Source organism: Pituophis catenifer, unplaced genomic scaffold (genome assembly GCF_029215685.1).
Source record: "Pituophis catenifer annectens isolate HBS135680 unplaced genomic scaffold, rPitCat1.0.hap2 SCAF_6, whole genome shotgun sequence".
NCBI classification, from domain to species: Eukaryota; Metazoa; Chordata; class Lepidosauria; order Squamata; family Colubridae; genus Pituophis; species Pituophis catenifer.
The window spans coordinates 79,303,410-79,327,539 of NW_027256886.1; the positions used below are offsets into that span (position 1 = coordinate 79,303,410).

General features: G+C 40.4%; 1 protein-coding gene across 3 annotated transcripts in view; it reads left to right on the top strand.

Annotated features, from left to right (window-relative positions):
• The window catches only part of CTNNA3 (catenin alpha 3), a 954,378-nt gene that overhangs the window by 621,939 nt on the left and 308,309 nt on the right, over window positions 1-24,130 (top strand). For all 3 annotated transcript variants that reach the window (XM_070945838.1, XM_070945840.1, XM_070945839.1), the window contains one exon: window positions 12,341-12,497. In XM_070945838.1, coding sequence (XP_070801939.1) covers window positions 12,341-12,497 — 157 coding nt within the window. The remainder of the gene's footprint in view (window positions 1-12,340; window positions 12,498-24,130) is intronic.

Below are 24,130 nucleotides of genomic sequence, written 5' to 3' on the forward strand. Positions count from 1 at the left end.
TTTATATGGGTATACCTGCCTCACTCCTTCCATCTTTTGGAAACCTTGAGCTGTTTCTGGGAAATTATTTATATATTTATTGATGTATCAAATTTATATGGCTACCCATCTCTTGAGAAATGACTCGGTGACAATTAAATAAAAAATAAAACTGCCTACCCGCCTGGACGTCATCACATCCCGTTTTTGGCATAGAAGGTCCTGCGCATATGCAAAGGTGTCACACACAAGTGAAGTGAAGTGAAGTGAAGCGCACACATGTTCCCATTTGCAAACCGGTAGCGAAGGTAAGTGGATTTCCCCCCTGCCCTCGCTGTTAAAATACAGCCTGTTGTGCCTTAAAATGGTGTCTACTGTGCAGCACAGTGGAGTTGCCATGGTAACGGCTTCACAGTACTCCACAAAGGGGCTCCCTCTGGTAAGGGGGAAAATCCTAATACAAGATTGGGATAACTAAATACCCGAGCAACGCCAGGTTATCAGCTAGTAAAATATAAAATAGCCATTCTTAAAATATTAAAAAAAAAAACCCACAAAGCACAAGAGAGAATGAATATTAACCACAATGGTGGAGCCATCTGAGAATTCCCTGGGATTCTGAGGCTAACCTCACCATAAAGTGAGTGCTATGGCAGAGAAACCCCTCGTTCTGGCACCTGTCACGTTCCTAGCACTTGGGACCTGCAGCATGCCTTCTCTGCCAGATATGGTGGGACAGGCTGATATACTCAGAAAGAGGTCACTCCTCAAGTAACCTGGTCCCATTCTATGAAGGCCCTTAAGCCGTAGTGGGTTTCACTTACCTTCGCTACCGGTTTGGAACTGTGAACGCAATGTGGCACTTCTGCACATGTGCAGAACTTTCTGCACATGTGCAGAGCATTCATGATGACGTTCGGGTGGGTGGGCGGAGCTTCCCACCGCCGCCACTACCGGGTCGCCTGAACTGGGGTGAACCGGTAGAAACCCACCACTGGCCTTAAGGGTTAAAACCAGCACCTTGAATTGGACCCAGAAGTAGACTGGTAACAACTGCCTGGAGTTTAACAAACCATATCAGTTCCTGGGCAGATTGCAGGAAATATAATCTGTCCTCCAGCTATGTTTTAGGTGTTATTTTACCCACTTCAGCCTTGGAAAAGGTTCTGGCTATTTTTGTCATAGATCCCACAGCTGCATTTGTCTTGTGTGGCTGGTTAAACTGTATTTTTCTGCTTTCAGACAGAATATCAATGACAATTATTTACTTTATTGGAGCCATCCTAGTAGTTCTAATGCTGAAGGACAGAAATGTGACATTGCTATATAGAACCAGGAAGTTTTTTTTTTTTTACATGCTGATTTTATCTAGTTAAGTAGCAAATGTTTAAATGTTTGTTCAGTTCATTTGTTGTTAGTTGCAAAGTCGTGTCCAATCCATTGCGACCACATGGACAACGTTCCTCCAGGCCTTCCTACCATCTTCTGGAATCCATTTAAGTTCACGCCGACTGCTTCAGTGACTCCATCCAGCCACCTCATTCTCTGCCGTCCCCTTCTTCTTTTGCCCTCAATCGTTCCCAGCATTAGGCTCTTCTCCAGTGAGTCCTTCCTTCTCATCAGGTGGCCAAAGTATTTCAGTTTCATCTTCAGGATCTGGCCTTCTAAAGAGCAGTCGGGGTTGATCTCCTCTAGATCAATTTGATCGCCTTGCAGTCCAAGGGACTCGCAGGAGTCTTCTCCAGCACCATATTTCCTCAATTTTTTGGCGGCCAGCCTTTCTTATGGTCCAACCGTCACAGCCATACATTGCAACTGGGAAAACATAGCCTTAACTATACTCACTGTTCAGTTCATTACTATACATTTTATGCAGGTATGATTGTAATGTCCTGCTCAAAACTCTATATTGTTTAAAAAAAAGTTCTATAAACAAGTGGTAAAAATTACTGGTTATTAGTTAAATGAAAATTAAAATCCAAAGTTTACATGAACAGAACAAGAGGAAAACAGGAATCAAGATATGGATATAAAACTATTTAGACAGTCCAGTGCCAGTGACATTCAAGCATCAAATACAATTGAATTTCAGCAACTGAATTTTGAGATATATTCATATAGCTGATGCTTCCTTTTTTTTTTTTTGCTCCTCCTCTATTCCAGCTTCTATTTCATGAAATTTAAAAGATATAATTCTTCATCTGTTTCTCAAAGTGGAATTCTTAAGCTCAGCCTCTGATTGTCATGAATGATGATGACTCTATCTATTCAATTGTGTCTGACTCTCAGTGATTCTACGAATAAGCTTTCTCCACATTTTCTGATCTTGTATGGTTTCTTTCAATTGTTTTATGCTCTGATTGGTGTCAGCTTTGATGCTGCCTAACTACTGTGTTTTGGGCAGCCTCATTTCCTTAGACCACCAACCATCTGAGCATGACTGCTTTTTCTAGTAAGTTTGATTGTGCAACATGACCAAAAATCAGTGAAGCGGGATTTTGTGATTTTTGCCTTCTAACGATATGTCTGGTTTTATACACTCCAGCCCTTGGTCCAGTCAACATAGATACATCTGCACTTTTGCCCACTTGATTGAATTCCATCTCATTGCAACTCCAAATCATGGCATGTTCTTGGCTTAGATAACAGTTCTAGAGTTTCCTCCTTTGAATCAATCACATTCTAGCCAGAAGAGAAAATTTCTCTCCTATCATTATCTTCTCTTGGAAACAGTGACTCTTCTTTTCATCCTATCCATTTGAATCAGGGAGATTCATGGCAAGAAGCTACTTTCAGTTTTCACTATTCTTGAGTTCCAAGAAAATAATTTCTCTCTCTCTGTTTGGCCACCATTAGGGCTTTATATACTTAGTCACAATTTTTAATATATCCCCCCCCCATCATGAGGCAGCTTCCTCGTATTTTATTACTTCTAGAAGCCTGCTTTAGTTCTTTTGACTTTTAATATCTTTGTCTATCTCACCTTTGCATCTTGTCTCCACAAATATTTCTTTTCGACTATTAAATACTACATTACCTTAAAGATCATAGATTAATGGAAGTTGACCCCAAACTCCTGTATTAACTTGCACACAGATACCTTACTTTGTCTAAGACTACTATGAGTGATGACATTTTATTGCCTACTTAATTTGTAGGCAGGACATTGTATTGCATTTGAAGATAAACTAATAATCTAAAGCATGTTAATAACAATAACCAAATATAAATCATCCATGTTGGGAAACAACAACAAGACAGCTTATATTGGCCAGATCACAAATCACCCAGCCATAGGATCTATTGAAAAAGTCAACTCTTCATGGTTTTCCTAAGAAGGGCAAGATTGGGTCAGGAGGAATGCTGTTTGGGTAGATGTTCACTGGAACCTAAAAATAGAATAGAGCAGAGCAGAGCAGAGCAGAGCAGAACAGAACAGAACAGAATAGAATTCTTTATTGGGCAAGTGTAATTGGACACACAAGGAATTTGTCTTTGGTGCATAAGCTCTCAGTGTACATAAAAAGACATGATACATTCGTCAAGAATCATAAGGTACAAAACTTAATGAAAGTCATAGGGTACAAATAAGCAATCAAATCATACTAGGAAACAATAAATATAAATCGTAAGGTTACAAGCAACAAAGTTACAGTCATGCAGCCATAAGTGGGAGAAGATGGCCGATAGGAACAATGAGAAGATTAATAGTAATAGTAATGCAGGCTTAGTGAATAGTTTGACAGTGTTGAGGGCATTATTTGTTTAGCAGAGTGATGTCGTTCGGGAAAAAACTGTCCCTATATTTTTAAAAAAGGTCCTTATTAGATCTTTTGGTGAAATTCTGAATCACTGACCATAGTCTCCTTCAATAGTTGCTGTTGCACGTTCTGTCTTGCAATTATTTCTCTGCTATTTGACTAGGCAGTACATTTAAATTATATATATATATATATATATATATATATATATATATATATATATATGTATGTATGTATGTATGTATGTATGTATGTATATGTATATGTATATGTATATGTATATGTATATGTATATGTATATATATGTATATTTTTTTTCCCTTTTTCGTAGGCTTTTATGTGCATATTCTTTCTAGCCAGGTTTTACCTACGTAAACTAGGGCTGTAGAACAACTAAGTTTACGTAGATAAAACCTGGCTAGAAAGAATATGCATATATGTATATGTATGTGTATATATATGTATGTATATATATATGTAGGTCTTTGGTTATTCGGGTCCTCTCCCACGTAAAATTGGAAGTGTCTTGGCACGTGGGAGAAGACCCGAATAACCAAAGACCTACATACAAACACCCGCGAAAACCTGAGAAAATATATATATATATGTATGTATGTATGTATGTATGTATGTATGTATGTGTATGTGTATGTGTATGTGTATGTGTATGTGTATGTGTATGTGTACAACAACAACAAAAAACCCTCCAACAACAACAGATAAAATCTCAAACTACACAGGCAGGCCAGATGAAATGGCCTAAAAATAACACATATCAAACCAGCCAGACAGCAACTTCCATTTGAGTAACCCACTAATGGTCCTTAATTCATCAAACACTGTCATCTGAAACTCATCAACTGTTGTTACAAGTCATCTCCTTTTTCTTGACCATGCAAATCAGCTCTTCCCATCTTTGCACATTTTGGGCCTGCACGCTAGGATTGACACTCACAGCAACACAGTCCACTTGCATTTGGCAATGAATTTCAATGGAAGTGACTCCTGGCAATCAAAAAATTCAATCACAGTGTATTGCTTAAAGCACACTGACAAAGTATTCACTGCAGGTTTTCATTTCAAGAACAATGGCAACCTAACCTTTTTCTCCCAACAATGTCCCACTAAGTGAAAGAACAAATGCTAAAGTGCACAGGAGAACATCTAGTACATCAGCACCAGAGGTGGGTTTCAGCAGGTTCAGCAGTAGTGGAAATTTTGAGTAGTTTGCAGAACCGGTAGTAAAAATTCTGACTGGCCCCGCCCCCATCTATTCTCTGCCTCCCAAGTTCCAGCTGATCAGGTGGAAATGGGGATTTTTCAGTAACCTTCCCCTGGAGTGGGGTGGGAATGAAGATTTTACAGTATCCTTCCCATGCCACGCCCACCAAGCCATGCCACGCCCACCAAGCCACACCCACAGAACCAGTAGTAAAAAATTTTGAAACCCACCACTGATCAACACCTTTTGGAGACTTACAACATTGGGTCATTACTTTTCATTCAGCCCTTGTATTGATTAGTGTAATTATTTATTAATAACCAAAACTAATTGTTTTGCTTAATTATTAATAAAAAGGAGGTGCAGGGATTGAATTACAAATAGCAATTCTTATTAAAATGCGGTTGCTTAAAAGGGAGTGCAGATTGAGGCTGTGTCTTCATGAGAAGTTATAGTTTTGCTCTCTGTGCTGGTTTGAAAATAACTCCATGTGACATCCAGAAACATGTTCAATTCTCTGTGCCACATTTTGTAATAAACATTGGGCAACTAGAACTTGTCCAAATTAAAGTGACCAGAATATTGTAGGTTTGGAAATCAGGCACTACTGTGTTTTCCCCAAAATAAGACCGGGTCTTATATTAATTTTTGCTATTAATTATGGCTTATTTTCTGGTTAGGTCTTATTTTTGGGAAAATACAGTACTAAACGCCTCTGTCTGGTTGATGATCTTAGCTGGGGCTTATTTTTGGGGTAGGGCTTATATTACGAGCAACCTGAAAAATCATGCTAGGGCTTACTTTCCGGTTGGGTCTTATTTTCGGGGAAAAAGGTAGTTATCTTTAAAAAAATGAGTTAAGGGGAAATATTATAGCATTGTTACATAAAATTATTTTCCATTCCAAAAATCAGGGCTAGAATGTATGGTTGGAAATTGCAGGAAGCAGATTCGGGCTATTAAAAGTCGATTTCTAATTTTAAGATTTGTTTGACTGGGAAACCAAATGCCTTAAGGCACGAGTGTCAAACTCACCATGTCATTTTGCCATCACATGACGTTACACGATGTTTTCCACATTCATGGAGTTGGGGTGGGCAAGGCCTGCGCGTGATGCATCCGGCCCACAGACCGCCAGTTTGACAGCCCTGCCTTAAGGGGATAGACAGTTCTCTTTCACTGAAGGTAGTTAAGAATAGGCTGGACACTCATATATTATATCCTGCATGTGCAGGTAGTCCTCAATTTACGGCCACAATTGAGCCCAACATTTACGTTGCTAAGTGAAAAGTTTGTTAAGTGAGTTTTGCCCCATTTTATGACTTTTCTTGCCACATTTGTTAAGCGAATCACTGCAGTTGTTAAATTAGTAACACGGTTGTTAAGTGAAACTGGTTCCCCCGTTGACTTTGCTTGTCGGAAGGTTGCAAAAGCGGATCACAGGACCCCAGGACACTGTCATAAATGTGAGTCAGTTTTCAAGCATCCTAATGTAACTCCACGTCACCCTGGGGATGCTGCAACAGTCAAAAGTGTGAAAAATGGTCATAAGCAGAGGTGGAATTCACTTACCTTCCCTACCGGTTCGCAAAAACGAGCGCACGCACATGCACACTCGCTTTACTTGTAGGTGCCACCTCTGCACATGTGCACAGCCTTCTGTGCATGCGCAGTAGTCACACATTACATCCGGGCGGGTGGGCGGAGCTTCCCACAGTCACCGCTACTGGTTCGTGCGACCCGGAGAGAACCGGCTGAATCCCACCACTGGTCATAAGTCACTTTTTTCAGTGCCGTTGTAATTTCAAACGGTCTCTAAGCAAATTGTTGTAAGCCGAGGACCTCCTGTAGTTATAAACCTGCAATATGGATTTTCACTTGAGCAAGGAATTGGCCTGGTGGCATTTAGGTTCTCTTAACTGTACGTTTCTATGACTATTTTAAGTCTCTGTCCATATATCAGAGAATAAATTTCACAAAACACAGGGAAATTCTGTTCAAATATTAGAACCAAGTTGTTAACCAAGAGAAAACAGTGCAGGTGTGGATGTTACAGCTGATGCAGGATGGAATTTGACTTAAAGGTCAACATCTGTAGGAGCATAATAAGAAATCCCTGGGCTCTCCTAGTCAGCCCGTAAGTAACAGCTCTGCCTTTATCTTTGATCCACATGCGCCCCTTGATGGAATATTAAATGTGATGAACCAAGCTTGCTCTAGGCAAATAGGTGCTGAATTCTTCACTTAGGGAGAAGTCAAATGTTTAGCAATGAATCTTTATGTATAGACTTGACTCAAAAGCTTGGCAGTCCAAAACCAGCTAAATCAATAAAGAATTGTTGAAGCTACATAATGGGTGCAACCAGGGATGGTATTCACTTACTTTCCCTACCGGTTCAAAAATGTGAACTCGCTTGGCACGCATGTGCCCCATCCACGCATGCGCCCGGCCTTCCACACATGTGCTTTGCTGGCGCGTGTGCCTTCCGTTCATGAGCCCGGCCTCAAAATCATGCCTAAATAGAATGGCATAGAACCAGGACAGGCGGGCGGGGTCACCCACAATTTCCGCTATGGGTTTGGGCAAACTGGTCCGAACCAGCTGAATACCACCTCTGGGTGCAACTGTTTTCTGTTAGCAAATCTGATGGTATCTTTTAATTGCAACTAGGGTCCAAATGATCTGTAGAAATTTGTAGAACGTGATTTCATGGATGGATTATGGGCCATCAAATAAGAGTTGACTCTTGTCATAGCAGAAATAGACTTACCCCACAATGATTTGTCCCCAAACTCATCCTAGGTTTATGCATCTACCCTGTTACTGTTCCTCCTCTTCTTCCTTGTCCTTCTACCTTTTCTAAGATTATGGATTTTCCAAAGGAACTGGGTTTTTCCTTTAATGTGTGCAAAATGTAACAATCTCAGCCGTCTCATTTGTGCTTCAAGTGAACACTGTGGATTGATTTGTGAGGGCCCCCCCATCCCTCACACCCTCAGGGATGCACATGTGGCACCCCACACTCCCCTGCCCCCACACATGCGTGTGCGACCCCCCCATGCTTCCGTTCCCCCACGCATGTGCGCATGACCCCCCCCAGCCTGTTTTGGGCCTGGCAAGCCTTCCTGAAGCCTCCTGGGACCAAAAAGAAGCTGCGGGGAGGGCGCGCTATACCCCCCATCCTGTTTTGGGCCTGGCAGGCCTCCCTGAAGCCTCCTGGGACCTAAACCATGTGTGCATGACCCCACCCGCCCCTGCGCATGTACACATGACCCTCCGCGCATGCACACGCATCTCCCGTATGCCCCCCACCCCCGCACCAGAGACCCAAAAATCAGCTGGCTGGCGGGAGGTGCATTTGGATGCATGATAGAGCTGAGCTGGGTGACAGCTCGCGTGCCAGTAGATAGGGCTCCACGTGGCATCTGTGGCATGCGTGCCATAGGTTTGCCATCATGGTCCTAGGTTCTTGGGAAGAACTCAATGCATATGAAAGTCATCACTAGCTGAAGCTATGATTTCACATGTTTATATAAATCAAATCAAATAGAAACTGCCCGTCCCACTCACGGAGTGACTCTGAGTATCGTACGATGAAAATATAAAAACATACAAATTGTGCATGGTAAATATTATATATCAAAGGCAAAGTTTTAAAAGCTGGGAAGACCTTCAAGGCACTTCCCAATAACATGGCTGTGTGCTCCTCTGTGAGCACCAAGTAAATCTGCAGAACCAAGTCATCAAAGTTTTCTAAAAGGACAGGAGAGTAGTGGGGGGAGGGGCTGCCTCCCCTCCGGGGGGGGGGCATGGTGATATTCCAAAGGGCAATGACAGAAGAGGCTCTCTTCCAGTTATTGTATGGATATGGAAAGTGTGACCTTCTAGCATATTTTGAAATAGATTATTTTATCAATTGATTTTTTTTTTAATTCAAAGTTACAAAGAGAACCTTTTGCAATCAATGAATTTTATGAAAGGGGGAATCTTGATTTAACTCTGGTAAATCAACATCTTCTTTTGTGTAGCATTTTTAATACAACTATCCTCCAGCTAAACCTGGGGTACTTGTCAATCCCCTTACAGTTGCTTTATTATCATCCAATAAGGCTTTATTCTCACAGTCTTGTTAATTAAATTTCTTGAAAGACAAAAAGAGTTTAGATGATAGAGTCTTACAGTAGAAACTGGCTATGTGTAATGCATACTTTTGTGCTATTTAACCTTTCATTTTACTTTTCATTGGGATGAAATATATTTAAATTTTGCTTCCATACCGTTTATGCATTGATTTAGCAATGCAATGTGCGAAGGACAATGGACTTCCCAAATCAAACTTATAAAAGTACAGTGATACCTCGGTACTTGCCAGTATTTCATTCCAGAAGATATAACGAACAGTAAAACTGATGGGTACTGAGAAAGGGCTGTGCAGAGGCAACATGGGCTGGTCCTTTGCGGTTTCCAGGGTGGCCCCATTGGCCAGATCTAAGCACCCTGTGGACTGGATCTGGCCCATGGGTGTTGTAGTCCGCCAGCAGCCTGTAGAGCTGGCAGCAGAGTTGGACAGTGAGGAAGCTGGGGAGGAATATGGGCCAGTCCTAGAGTCTGGGGAAGGCTCGGACGAGGGCTCTGCATCAGAGGCAGAGAAAGGGCCATCTGGGAGATATGTGCTGCCTCTGGAGCCTCCAGAGTCGGACCTCAGCGAGGCAGAGGAACAGGGGGAGCCTGTTCCCAGTGCGCGCATGCACAGAGCTGCCAGAAGGCAAGAACAGTTAAAACAAAAGGGACAATTTGGGAGTAGGGCTTGGAGATGATTGGCCCCTCTCATAAGACTTAAAAGAGGAGCAAAGGCATGTGGGCCTTTGCAGGAAGCAACGTTGTTAATTCTGTGCAGTTTAAAGTCTGAAGCTCTGTTTGATTCTGGACTCCATGTGGCTTTGCCAATTAGGTCTTTGGCAGTGTGTCAAGGGAGATAAAGGTGGGTGATTATCAGCCTTATCCCGAAGGACTCTTTACAACTATTTGGGACTCATCTGTGAATGAACAGAATTCACATCTGTTAAAATAAAACAGGTTTTTGGGACTACTCGTGTATTTTACTGATTCAGGAAGCCTAGGTCAGAACAGTGGGCCTTGAGTTTGACACTCCTGAACTAGACAATCTGTGCCCTGTTAGGTCATCAAGGAGATATTTCCTTGCATAAACAGAGAAACAGAATGATCACAGATGGGAAAAATAAACCACTAGGGACAGGAGCAACTTTTGACTTCCTGCTGGCTTCCTCATTGAGTTTCCTTGTGAAAAGTTGGTAGGGAGCATGAGAAACCCTTCCTTCCTTCCTTCCTTCCTTCCTTCCTTCCTTCCTTCCTTCCTTCCTTCTTTCCTTCCTTCCTTCCTTCCCTCCTTCCTTCCTCCCTCCCTCCCTCCCTCCCTCTTTTCTCTCTCTCCCTCCTTTTCAGCAGGCAGGGAAGGTGGCTGCTGCTGGGTGGGGGAGGAAATAAGAGATTGTGAAACTAGATGGGAAATTGGCAGGTAACACTGAAAATGAAGATAACCTGATTGCAGTAACAGCTAGTAGCATTGAAACAGCTAGAATTTCCCCACATTTCATTTCCTCAAGACTAATGGGATTTTGGACACATTCTGTAAGTTAGCCCATATAAGGTACATTGGTTCAAAATTTATCACTCTATGGTTCACCATTTTGCCCAGTTAAAGGTCATGACAAGAGATACTACCAGAACAGTATAACAAAGGGAACACATTTAATTTAATTAGTAACAGCAGCAAGAATAGTGTTTGCACAACAATGGAAAAATGAAGACATCCCAACAGATGAAAGTGTTAATAAAAAAAAAAAATATTAGAATGTGCTGAGATGAATAGATTGACACTTAAGATAAAAGAAAAGGAATAAACAGAATGCTTTTTAACATGGGATATATTTTACCAATGGTTAACGAACACAAACAGAGGTAAGAATTTAAAAAGAATTTAAAAAGATAACAAAAAATTGTATTGAAAATACTGTGAGAGGCATAAACTAATTGTTTTATTATTTTATGATTAATATTGATATATTTATTAAGATTACTAGTATGATTATGGTTATTGTTGTACTTTTACTCAAAATTAATTATGCCCAGAGAACACGCTGTTCAGATAGACATGGAATTTTTTTTATGTTTTTAAAGAAAAAATGTACCAGTAAAACATATATTCAAAAAAGAAAAGAAAAAAAAGAGATTTTGAAGTAATATACATTACTTCAAACTCTATCTATGGGGGGAAAAGTATAGGGAGCTATCTGATACTCAAGTGTAGTGTTTACAATACCAGATTATTTACAATGCTGATTATTTAAAGAATGGTTCTACTTGACTATATCTGGAAGTGAATGAGAAACAGGAAGCTGTCTGGCAGACGGGTACCTGCAGATCCAGGCCAGGATTATAATTCATTCCAGACTATGTTTGGAGGCCTTCTGTCACTTGATTCCTTTCTGAGCTGGCAGTTAGAGTGTCATGTTCTGGCTATCCTTGTAAATATGATGGAAAGCTTCTTTTTCTACCAGAAAGATACCAAAGAAGCCAAAGGGCTTCAATCCAGCGTCCAGCTTGTTTGGTTCAGGATCCTTGACTCACTGTGTCCTGCCATTATCCATAACTCAAGTTTAAATTGCTGAGAAGATTATTATATACCCTGTTTTCCCCAAAATAAGACATCCCCTGATAATAAGCCCAATCGGACTTTTGAGCACATGGCAATAAGGCCAAGCACTTATTTCAGGGTTCAAAAAAAACATAAGACAGGGTTTTAATTTCGGGGAAACATGGTATCATCTATCATCTATCTATCTATCTATCTATCTATCTATCTATCTATCTATCTATCTATCTATCGATCTATCGATCTATCGATCTATCTATCTTCTATCTATCTATCTATCTATCTATCTATCTATCTATCTATCATCTATCTATCTATCTATCTATCTATCTATCTATCTATCTATCTTCTATCTATCTATTTACCTTGTTTCCCCAAAAATAAGACATCCCCTGATAATAAGCCCAATTGGGCTTTTGAGCGCATGGCAATAAGGCAAAGCGCTTATTTTAGGGTTCAAAAAAAAATTAGAGGGGATCTTATTTTCGGGGAAACATGGTATGACATTGTACTTTTACTCTGCATGAAAATTAAAATGCATTCCCCCCCCACCCCGTTTTGGGGGTTTATAAAGTTGTTTCAATATATATATATTTCCTTAATTAATGTTCATAATTGTGTACATGGTGCTTTTATTATAATCAAGTGCTTTTCTGACTGATCCTAGGATCTTTTCAACATGTTAGTCTATTGATTTTTCCATAGGTTATCAATGCTGCCATAGCTCTTGCGGCCAAGCCCAAAAGCCAAGTGGTAAAAAGCAACATGGAAATGTATAAAGCCACCTGGGAGAATCACATACGTGTACTCACAGAAGCTGTGGATGACATTACAAGCATTGATGACTTTCTTGGAGTATCAGGTGTGCCTCTTTCAGTGTCTTCTTTTCTCTTTGAAATACCCTTTTTTACCCCTCTTAATGATTATTTGAGAGATGGCATAATTCCTTAGGAAGCTGAGATGTATCATCCACCTTCTAGAACCTAGCCAGGTGTGAAATTAGTGTGAAGGAAAGTGAGTCTGAAGACAGAAGAATGGAATTGCTTCTGGTACCCAAAGGAGCTCACAAAAAATAGCAGAAGCTCTTGGCTCCTTTCACCTGTCCTCTACTAGAGGAAGCACAGCATGCCTTGAAACATCTAACATACTGTGGGATGTCTTTTAATAAAAATTAGTACCAAGCCCAAGCAATTTTGAGATACTTTATGTATCCTAAGGGGGGGGGGAGAGCTAATTAGTGGATCCAATTCACACTTGAATTTTAAGGTAAAAGTAATTATTAATTGCACATAATTGTAAATATGTTCTGAAAGAGTTATTCAGCCATATGGTACAGTAAATGTTTTGGTGCACTTCAAATAATATCCATTAGCAGCAAAGTTCAGAAGAAACCATTAGCCGAAGCCAAAAAAGCCAATGCAATCCTAAATTACATTAACAGAGGGATACAATCAAGATCAAGTGAGGTACTAATACCACTCTATAAAGCCTTGGTAAGACCACACCTAGAATACTGCGTCCAGTTTTGGTCACCCCTCTATAAAAAAGATGTTGAGACTTTAGAAAGAGTGCAGAGAAGAAGTGCAGGATGATGAGGGGATTGGAGATTAAAACATATGAAGAACAGTTGCAGGAACTGGGCATGGCTACTCTAATGAAGAGAAGGACCAGGGGAGACATGATAGTGTTCCAATATTTCTGGGGCTGCCATAGAGAGGAAGGAGTCAAACTATTTTCCAAGGGACCTGAAAGCCAGACAAGGAATAATGGATGGAAACTGATCAAGGAGAGATTCAACCTAGAAATAAGGAGAAATTTTCTGACAGTGAGAACAATCAACCAATGGAACCGCTTGTCTTTGGAAGTTGTGGGAGCTTCATCATTGGACACTTTCAAGAAGAGATTGGTCTGTCATTTGTCAGACATGGTGTAGGGTCTCCTGCTTGGACTAGATGTCCTACAAGGTCCCTTCCAACTCTGTTAATCTAATCTAATCTAATCTAATCTAATCTAATCTAATCTAATCTAATCTAATCTAATCTAATCTCAGAAAATAAAAATGGCAATTTAGGCAACTTGGGCGTTGATGTTGAATTTAACCAAGGTCTCATATGTGAGGGACACTGGAACACTAATTAAACGCAATTAAAACATACAGGACATATACAAATTGTATTATCTTATGTAGGAACAGAATCAAACTTACCTGGTTAAAACTTTTTAAAAAGTGGTAAGAGGTTTAAATGTATTAAGACAAGCAGTTAAATACTGTGGGCAAATTGAAACTGTTTGTAAAGTTTTCTTAAAAGTTAATATGGGTGTGAGAAAGTCCCACTCGTGTCTTGTGAATTGTGTTCTTCAGATATAGTACAACCAGGGAGAAAACAGCAGATAGGCTGGTTCAGGGTTCATGCAAATACTTGTGTGATTTGGTCCTGCATCAGTGGTGGGTTTCAAATTTTTTTTCTACCAGTTCTGTGAGTGTGGCTTGGTGGGCGTGGCATGGCTTAGCAGGCGTGGCTTGGTGGGCGTGGCAGGGGAAGGGTACTGCAAAATCCCCATTCCCTCCCGATCAGCTGGGACTTGGGAGGCAGAGAATAGATGGGGGCGGGGCCAGTCAGAGGTGGTATTTACCGGTTCTCCGAACTACTCAAAATTTCCGCTACCGGTTCTCCAGAACTGGTCAGAACCTGCTGAAACCCACCTCTGTCTCGCATACACAAAGTGTGTACATTCAAGAAATTTGATGAAGGGGTTTCATATAACATGTATGTGATCTTTTAAATAAATTAATTAACAGAATAGATCAATATTTGGATGCTATCCAATTTAGATTTCCCTATTCATCATTTGTATTTTCCTCACTTTGGGCATATCCTCACTGTTCTCTTAACCCGTGCCTGTCCTATTCTGATATTGGTTGAATTCTAAACTGATTTAACAAAATAGTTTGAAGGTTGGGAGACTTTTGCTGATAAGACAATAATTTGCTGATGACTACAGGTACAAGCCTCCCACAGATAGCTCCCCTCCTGCTGGGCCTCTCAATTTTCCATGCCAAGAAAGTAACTGCAAATTGTTTTTCCTTCTCGAGGCAGCACAACAATCTTTTTTTTTTAAAAAAAAATAACAAAATTCTTTCTTTCTGGCATTTTTCCAGGTTTGACTGATAAATGTCCGTTTCTGTCATTGTTGTGGGCTGTGGTGGTATTCAGCCGGTTCGGACCGGTTTGGGTGAACTGGTAGCGGAGATCACGGGTGGGCCAGTGGTGAGTTGCCCCCGGTTCGGACCGGTTCTATAGAACCGGTAGTAAAACCGGTGGGAGGCTCCGCCCACTGACCCTGATGTCATCAGAACAATCTGTGCATGCGCAGAAGCTTCCATGCATGCGCAGAAGCAAGGCGCATGTGCGAGCAAAGCGCACGCACGCGCATGATCCTGTTGCGAACTGGTAGTAAAGGTAAGTAGAACCACCCCTGGGGTGGGCCCATGGGCCCACCCACCCCGGCATTATGCTGTCCTATTTAGCCATGTTTTTGAGGCTGGGCGCATGCGCGGAATGCGCGCACGTGCACAAAGTGAGCATGTGCACGTGCAGTGAACCAATGGCAAAAATATGTGAAACCCACCTCTGGTTGTGGGTATCTCTCAGTAGGATAGTGGTTAAAACATTTGCCCGGATATAGAATGTCATTGGCCAAAACACAGCAGATTTTTTTTTAGTTGCTATTTTTCTTTCCCTAAATTATGCGTTTAAGTGAACAAAAAAACCCAATAGACAGATTTATTAATGCATCATTTTATTGTTTCTGTGAGATGCAAATGACTTTGTGGAACTTATTTATTTGGCTATCTGAGGGAAGGGAGGGAGTGAGGGAGGAGATAAAGGAAGTTCAGTGTTTCAATGATGCATTAGTGCAGGGGTCAGCAACCTGTGGCTCTGGAGCCGCATGTGGCTCTTTCACCCCTCTGCTACGGCTCCCTGTCACTCAAAATATGCGTCACAACCGCCAATGTGCAACACCCGCCAGCACTCAGTTTTGTTTTGTTTTTTTTAATTTGATTTATATGCCGCCCTTCTCCGGAGACTCAGGGCGGCTTACAATGCGTTAAGCAATAGCCTTCATTCTTTTGTATATTTTATACAAAGTCAGCTTATTGCCCCCACAAACTGGGTCCTCATTTCACCTACCTTAGATGGAAGGCTGAGTCAACCTTGAGCCTTGGAGAGATTCGAACCAGCAGAAATTGCAGGCAGCTGTGTTAATAACAGGGTGCACTAAACCACTGTACTATCAAGGCTCTTATTGAGCTTTTCAACTCCCAGTAGGCCAACCATGGTTAAATCCAAGAAAAGAAAAGTTTCAGAAGAAAACAGAACATTTAATTCAACTACATATGCTAGTTTTGTGGCCGCTCAAGAAATAGTCAGGTGCAGGAAGGGTTTTGTGGCTCCCGGTGTTTTCTTTTCTGTGGGAAACTGATCCAAATGGCTCTTTGAGTGTTTAAGGTTGCAGCCCCCTGCAGTAGTGGCCTTTTTTTAAAAAATAAAAAATAAAAGCCAGCAGGGAATGGATACCTTAAGTGGATTTTTTTTAAAAAAGTTTTTTTTTAAAAAAAAAGTTTTGAACTTTCTGCATATCAGGCAAATGCTATAACCACAATCCTACTTTGACATACTGATAACTAACATACAGTAGATATGCAGCTACAGTGATTATTACAGAGAGGATATTGTTGACCCTCTGACCAGGATAAGGGCTCCCCTGCCACTGTGTGCAGTAGCCAACCAAAACGCAGGGTTTCTCTAAAGCCATGTGTTACATTCTTGGCAACTGTATGGACTTTAGCTCTCAAAATTCTGCGAATTGAAATCCACACATCTTAAAAGTTGCCAAAGTTGGAAAACACTGTGTTAGATCAACGTTAAGTGCTGCAGGCAAATCAAACAGCCATCTTTGAGTCGACTCAAACTGGAAAACACTGTTTTGAAATTAGAGCAGGAAAACATAGGTAGAAATTGCATTTGTGGGCTAGCGGTAAGCAGAAGAGATCATTATCTTGCCTTCAAAAAATGGTTAGTACTCTGGATTTCTAATGAGGCAACTGACAGTGCAAATATGCCTTCAATTTTAGTTCCTCTCCTTGATCAGATTGCTTTTCTAATAAGGTGTCAGAATTGCAAAGTAGGAAATAAAACATGGATAAATATCTAGAAAATTGAATTCAGATGAAACAAGATAAAGAATTTGGGAATAAAAGCTCTTCCCTTTCTCTTTGGAATTATTGGCCCACACTTAGGGATCTGTGTAAATCCAATGTGTGCATTTTGCTCATATGTCATCTTTGTCATTTTTTTTCAACAAATGTAGAAAAAAAAACTGCCAAGGTTATGTATTTGCCACAGATAAATATTTGTGCCTTCAGTTTCTCATTATTTTATCTAAGTTGACTAGAAGAAGGAAGGAAATTTTTTGGGTAGGATGCAAACTTCATTCTGTTAAGAGTAAGCTCACCAAAACTAAAATAGCTAACTTTAGTCAATCGATTTGAATCGTCTTCTTCTTGTGCCATATCCGTCATTGGATGTTGGCAAGCATGTTGGTGATCCTATTTTTATCAACAGATGCATGAAAAAGTGCTGCTGAGTTTTGTCCAAACCAGTCCCTTAGATTTTGAAGCCATGAAATTCTTCTGCCTGGACCTCATTTGCCTTCAATCTTTCTTTGGAGGATTAAGTGAAGTATGCTGTATTTTTCTGGGTGTCGCATCACATGTCCAAAATATTCTAACTTTTGCTTTTTTATGGTTTTGATGATTTCCCTTGGCTTTCCCAGGTGGTTTATCACCTCCTCATTTCTGATTTTGTTAAGCCAACTTATACGTAACAGTCGTCTGTAAATCCACTGTTACAAACAACTAAAATTGGATCCATCCCATTTTCTTGGGGAAATATTTCTCTACTTTATTTCTCCATCTGTGACTCTTTCCTTCTGATTAATTGAGAGCAATACCTGCAACATTGGCAAATTTGCATGAGAGAACTCGGGTAATGCGTGATATGGTACAATCGTGTATTGACAGAAATAAATTCCACTGAATTTAGCATGACTTTTTGAAGAAAATGAGCTTAAGACTGCAGGATTGTTCTCTAAAAGTATTTTCATTTTGCTTTGTTTGGGCTGATATTGATGGAGCAGTCTGCTAAGTGCTGAAATAATTAGAACTTCTCAGAAAAACAATATTTTACTTTTTAAACTGCCCAAATTGGATTACATTCTTTGCTCCTTTTTTTTACTGCTGCTATTACTACAATATAATATTCCTCTGTATTGTGTTTTCATCAATGTGTTTAACAATTCAAAGGCTTAACGAATAGCATACTATAGAATGGATCTGGCAGATACTTTTAATTTGTCCCATGGTTGACTTTTATGGTTCAGCTCATTTCTCTTGGCATATTTTCCTCACTCACAGATTTATTTTGCAGTCAACAATTTAGAAAACATCTAATCAAGCAAACTCCTTTAACTTTCAGGCATGTGTTAGCCTGAACCTTGATATGATGCATGAAAACTAATTGGATATTAGTTTCCACGCATCACTGGCTGCCTCTTTCAATGAAATATATACTGCTGGTTGGAATTATACTTTGCCACTTGGGTTAAAGAGTGAGTGTCATCAAATTGTATTACCCAACTCCACACAGACCCAGAAGCAAGATTACTCTTTTTATTTATTTATTTATTTTTATTTTGTTCATCAAACATGTACAAGATAGCAGGAATAGGTGTAAACATAGACATAAACAAAGGAAGTAAGTACAGATAAGTGGGGACATTAGGACAGGGATGGTAGGCACACTGGTGCGCTTATGCACATCCCCTTTACAGACCTCTTAGGAATGGGGTGAGGTCCATGGTAGACAGTTTGAGGTTGAAGCTGTGAGGGTTTGAGGCTGTAACAATGGAGTCGGGTAGAGTATTCCAAGTGTTGGCCACACTGTTGCTGAAGTCGTATTTTCTGCAATCGAGTTTGGAGCGGGTTTTTTTTTTTTTAAAATTTGATTTTATATGCCGCCCTTCTCCGGAGATTCAGGGCGACTTACAATGCGTTAAGCAATAGCCTTCATACTTTTGTATATTGATACAAAGTCAGCTTATTGCCCCCACAATCTGGGTCCTCATTTTACCTACCTTAGAAAGGATGGAAGGCTGAGTCAACCTTGAGCCTGGTGAGATTTGAACTTGCAGTAATTGCAGGCAGCTGATGTTAATAACAGTGCTTTAGTCTGCTGTGCCACCATGGCTCTTACCTTGAGTTTGTATCTTATTTATTTATTTATTTATTTGTTTAAATTTCTATACCGCCCTTCTCCAATGTAGGACTCAGGGCGGTGAACAGCCAAAGTAAAAACAAGACATACATACAAGACATACAAAATCTAAAAAAAAACTGTTTAAAATAATTAAATAATTTTGGCCGTAATTAAAACATTCCAATTTAAAATCCGTTTAAAATTTGACTCAAGCCAGCCCAGCTAGTTGAAATAAATGGGTTTTCAGGGCCCGACGAAAAATCCGGAGGTCTGTTATTGTACGTAGCTCTGGGGGGAGGTTGTTCCAGAGGGCGGGCGCCGCCACAGAGAAGGCTCTCCCCCTGGGGGTCGCCAGCCGACATTGTCTGGCGGACGGCACCCTGAGGAGGCCCACTCTGTGGGAGCGTACTGGCTGGTGGGAGGCTATTGGTGGCAGAAGGCGGTCTCGTAAGTACCCCGGCCCTAAGCCATGGAGCGCTTTAAAGGTGGTCACCAACACCTTGAAGCGCACCCGGAAGACCACCGGGAGCCAGTGCAGCTCGCGCAGGAGAGGTGTCACGTGGGAGCGCCTCGTCGCCCCCAAAATCCCCCGCGCGGCCGCGTTCTGGACCAGCTGGAGCCTCCGGGTGCACCCCAGGGGGAGCCCCATGTAGAGAGCGTTGCAGTAGTCCAGGCGGGAAGTGACGAGTGCCTGAGTGACTGTGCGTAGGGAGTCCCGATCTAGAAAGGGGCGCAACTGGCGTATCAGGCGGACCTGATAAAAAGCCCCCCTGGCCACGGCCGCCAAATGATCTTCTAACGACAGCCGTGTGTCCAGGAGGACGCCCAAGTTACGAGCCCTCTCCGTGGGGGCGAGTGATTCGCCCCCAATAGCCAGCGATGGCGTCAGCTGGCTATATCGGGACGCCGGAAGCCACAGCCACTCGGTCTTGGAGGGGTTGAGTTGGAGCCTGTTTCTCCCCATCCAGGCCCGCACGGCCTCCAGGCACTGGGACATCACTTTAAGGGCATCATTGGGGTGGCTTGGGGTGGAGATGTACAGCTGGGGGTCATCAGCGTACTGATGGAACTCCACCCCGAAGCCACGGATGATCTCACCCAGCGGCTTTACATAAATGTTGAACAGAAGGGGCGAGAGGACCGACCCTTGTGGCACCCCACAAGCAAGGTGCCTCGGGGTCGACCGCTGCCCCCCTGTCAACACAGATTGCGACCGGTCAGAGAGGTAGGAGGAGAACCACCGCAAAACGGTGCCTCCCACCCCCAGCCCCGCCAACCGGTGCAACATGATACCATGGTCGATGGTATCAAAAGCCGCTGAGAGGTCTAACAGGACCAGGATAGAGGAGCAACCCCTATCCCGGGCCCTCTAGAGATCATCCACCAATGCGACCAATGCATTGGTATCTATTGTTTGCCCGTGTATTATTGTGGTTGAAGCTGAATAAGTCATTGACAGGTAAGATGTTGTAGCAGACAATTTTGTATACTATGCTTAGATCGGACCGCAGGGGCCGCAGTTCCAGATTGTCCAAGCCCAGAATTTCAAGTCTGGTGGCATAAGGGATTCTATTGTGAGTAGAGGAGTGGAGTACTCTTCTCGTGAAATACCTCTGGACCCGCTCAATTGCATTAATGTCCGATACACAGTGTGGATTCCACGTGGATGAGCTGTATTCAAGAATTGGTCTGGCAAAGGTTTTGTATGCATATAAGCTAAAGACTTTGCTGTTGACAGTGAGTCTAACATGATAAAATGGTTTTCATGGAATCACCTGTAATGTTGCAAAATCAATCCAGAAATTATAGAAATGTAAAACCCCATGGAACTTAGCAAGTTTTGGCAAGAACCATATTGCAGTGGAGAGAGGGAGAGAAGCAAAGTGATTTGATTGGCTCTTCTAAGAGATGAGACACATTCAATTCTCATTTAGTGATCATATATCAGAGGAAATGCTGTGTCATGCTTTATTATGTTTTTAATAAAATTTGTTAGACTGAAACAGTATTATAGCACGTCCTGATTTTGGGCTACCCACAGACTAATTTGGCTCTCTTCCTACATATAGTATTCAGCTACCACTCTACTTGACTGTTTTCATATTTCCTGGTTGTTGTAAACTCTTTAAGTTTTAAGAATCTGTTTTTCATTTTTTTTTCTTTCTCTCTGTACCCCAATGGTTTCCCCTTTGTGTTATTTTCTTAGTTTATAAGCTAGAGTGCAGAAATTGTTCTGATTTAGTTGAGCCAAGCCACTTTGAGAGACTTGGCAAATGAAAAACAGGGTAAAAGGCTTTAAAAGAATAATAAATAATTTTACTGGTGACAATAGGGAAAGGTTTATCTAAGGTGCCAGCTATAGAGGAATATAAACAAAGATATGATTGGCAACCCAAGAGACTGAAAAAAAAAGTGTATGTGTTTAGAACAGTCCCTGATACAAAATTTTCTAAAGAGGTTCTTGCATTGAAATCTCTTTCTGCAAAACTGAGAGATTTAAATAAAACCTGAAAGACCCCAGAACTGTAAAGGGGATATATGATTCTATGTTATTTCAAGCAGATTCCTAATGCAAGAAATCTGTAATGCAAGTCTTAATGTGATGAAATGAAGGAATTGCCATTTGCTTTTACCTCTTTAATTCTGTCGTAGGATTCTGTTTGTTTTGGAGTCATGGAATCGTTGAACAATAGAGTTAGAAAGTATCTTAGATGTCATCTTGTCCAATCTACTGCTCAGTGTGAGATCTAATCACAGAGGACCATTCAGCCTTTGTTTGGAGTTCTTTTGATAGCCTTACATGGGTAATAGCTCATACAGTCAAGAAGTCATTCCTGTTGCATAGCTGACTCTACTTTGTGCAGTTTTAACCCATTGGTAATAGTGCTGCTTCTGGCACAATAATTCCATTTTCTGTCTGTCAACTCTTTAAATTTTGAAGACTGCTATATAGCTCCTCAGGGACGCCGTGGCTCAGTGGCTAAGACACTGAGCTTTTCGATCGAAAGGTCGGCAATTCAGCGGTTCAAATCCCTAGTGCCGTGTAACGGGATGAGCTCCTGTTAGTTGTCCCAACTTCTTCCAACCTAGCAGTTCGAAAGCACATAAAAAATGCAAGTAGAAAAATAGGGACCACCTTTGGTGGGACGGTAACAGTGTTCCGTGCGCCTTTGGCATTTAGTCATGCTAGCCACATGACCCCGGAGATGTCTTCAGACAGTGCTGGCTCTTTGGCTTTGAAATGGAGATGAATACCACCCCCTAGAGTCAGGAACGGCTAGCACATGTGCTTGGGGAACCTTTACCTTATATAGCTCCTCTGTTGGAGAGAGAATGGCTAAGCCAGAGGGAGGAGTCAAATGTGGAATTAGTCTGGAATTCCTACTGAGCACAAGAAGGTAAAGTCTCTCTCTCTCTCTCTCTCTCTCTCTCTCTCTTTCTCTCTCTCTCTCTCTCTCTCACACACACACACACACACACGGTCAGTCTGAGAAAATTCCTGTTTTTAGGCATGAGCAATAAATAGTTACTGTAATTGAAATCTTCAAATGTGAATCTGGTTGTGCATGATATCTAGTCTATTTTTTATTTTACATTTACATTTATATTTATATTTACTATACTATACTATACTATACTATACTATACTATACTATACTATACTATACTATACTATACATATTATAATTATATTAGTAGACTAACAATAACAAAAAGAAACTCCACAGTAAATATATTCATTATGAACAATTTAGCACTGTCTCTTAAAGTACAACCAGATATACCTTCATTCCATATTTTAGCTCATTTTCTATAAACTCATTTCTAAATCCTCTGCTCAGTTTATTAGTCAAGAAAGATTCAGTAAAACTTATCAAAACTAATTAACAAATATATATCCCCACTTCTATTTAAAACCTAATCTCCCAATGACTTTCTAGAATAATAAAAATCCAATCTCAATTATAATTGAACATTGCAAAATTAAAAATTGCTAAACATTACCAGAAATAATAATTATTTCTTATTTGTATATTAAAGATACTAACATAAATTTTAAAAAACCAATCCATTGCACTCAATTAAACAGTTCCAAAGCAAAAATTATTCAGTCAAAATAGGCATTAAACATCACCAAAGCCATTGACCCATTATTATAATAGCCCATTACTGTATATGCCAAAAGTAACAGCATAGATACTGAAAACTAAACCTTTACAATCAGTCAAAATATTCATTAAACAATACCACAAGTGACAACCTATAATATAAATATAATCAAACAAACCAATTTTACGTTTTTTCCCCATTCTTCCAGCAATATTTAAATCCCATATATGTAGCGTTCTGCTTTCTTATATCTTTATCTCTTCTCTCAAAATTCATGTCATCTTTATCAAAATCCATTGATAGAGTCAATCTAGCCTTCCCAGTATATCTCTTATATTTCAATTTAAATAAATAATACACATCATTCTTTTGATATCTTATTAGTATATCTCTGTTGTTGTTTTTTAAAAGAGACCTCCAGATCCATGTTTAAATCCAATATTTCCATCTATTACTTGTAGTTTAAAAGTTTAGGATCCTCAATAATATCATTTTCAATTTTATTCAAAGAAGCTTGATCTATCCAGTTCTTTTTGGTTGCAATATAGAGTTAAGTACTTCACACCATTCTTCAGTCTACAGATTGTAAATTTTCTGTAACTTGGCCATCTGTTGCTTTCTAGTAGTTTAGCTTCAAAGCCTTCTTATCAGCAACTTATAAACACAGAAATTCTTTTCCACAGTAGAGAATATTTTTAGTTAACTTCCACATCTTTCTTCAAATCAATTTCATCCAAATTCTTCACATTTAAAAACTTTCCAAAGACAACGTATAATCATTCTTTTGCTGCATATTACAAAAAATAAAAGAAATATTACAAAACTGGAAACACATACTTTCTCTTTCTTCGTAAATAGATTAAAAAAGGGCTCATCCAGCAAATTAAAAAGTTTGCAAGATTGAAGGATTTTCTTTTCTTTTTTTTTCTCCAATTTTTATTTATAAGTATAAACTAAACAGAACAATGAAACGTACAAAACATAAAAACATATAAACATCCATTTCAATACATGTCCAGTTTGTCGCAACTATAATATACATTTCTCTTTATATTTTGACTCTTCC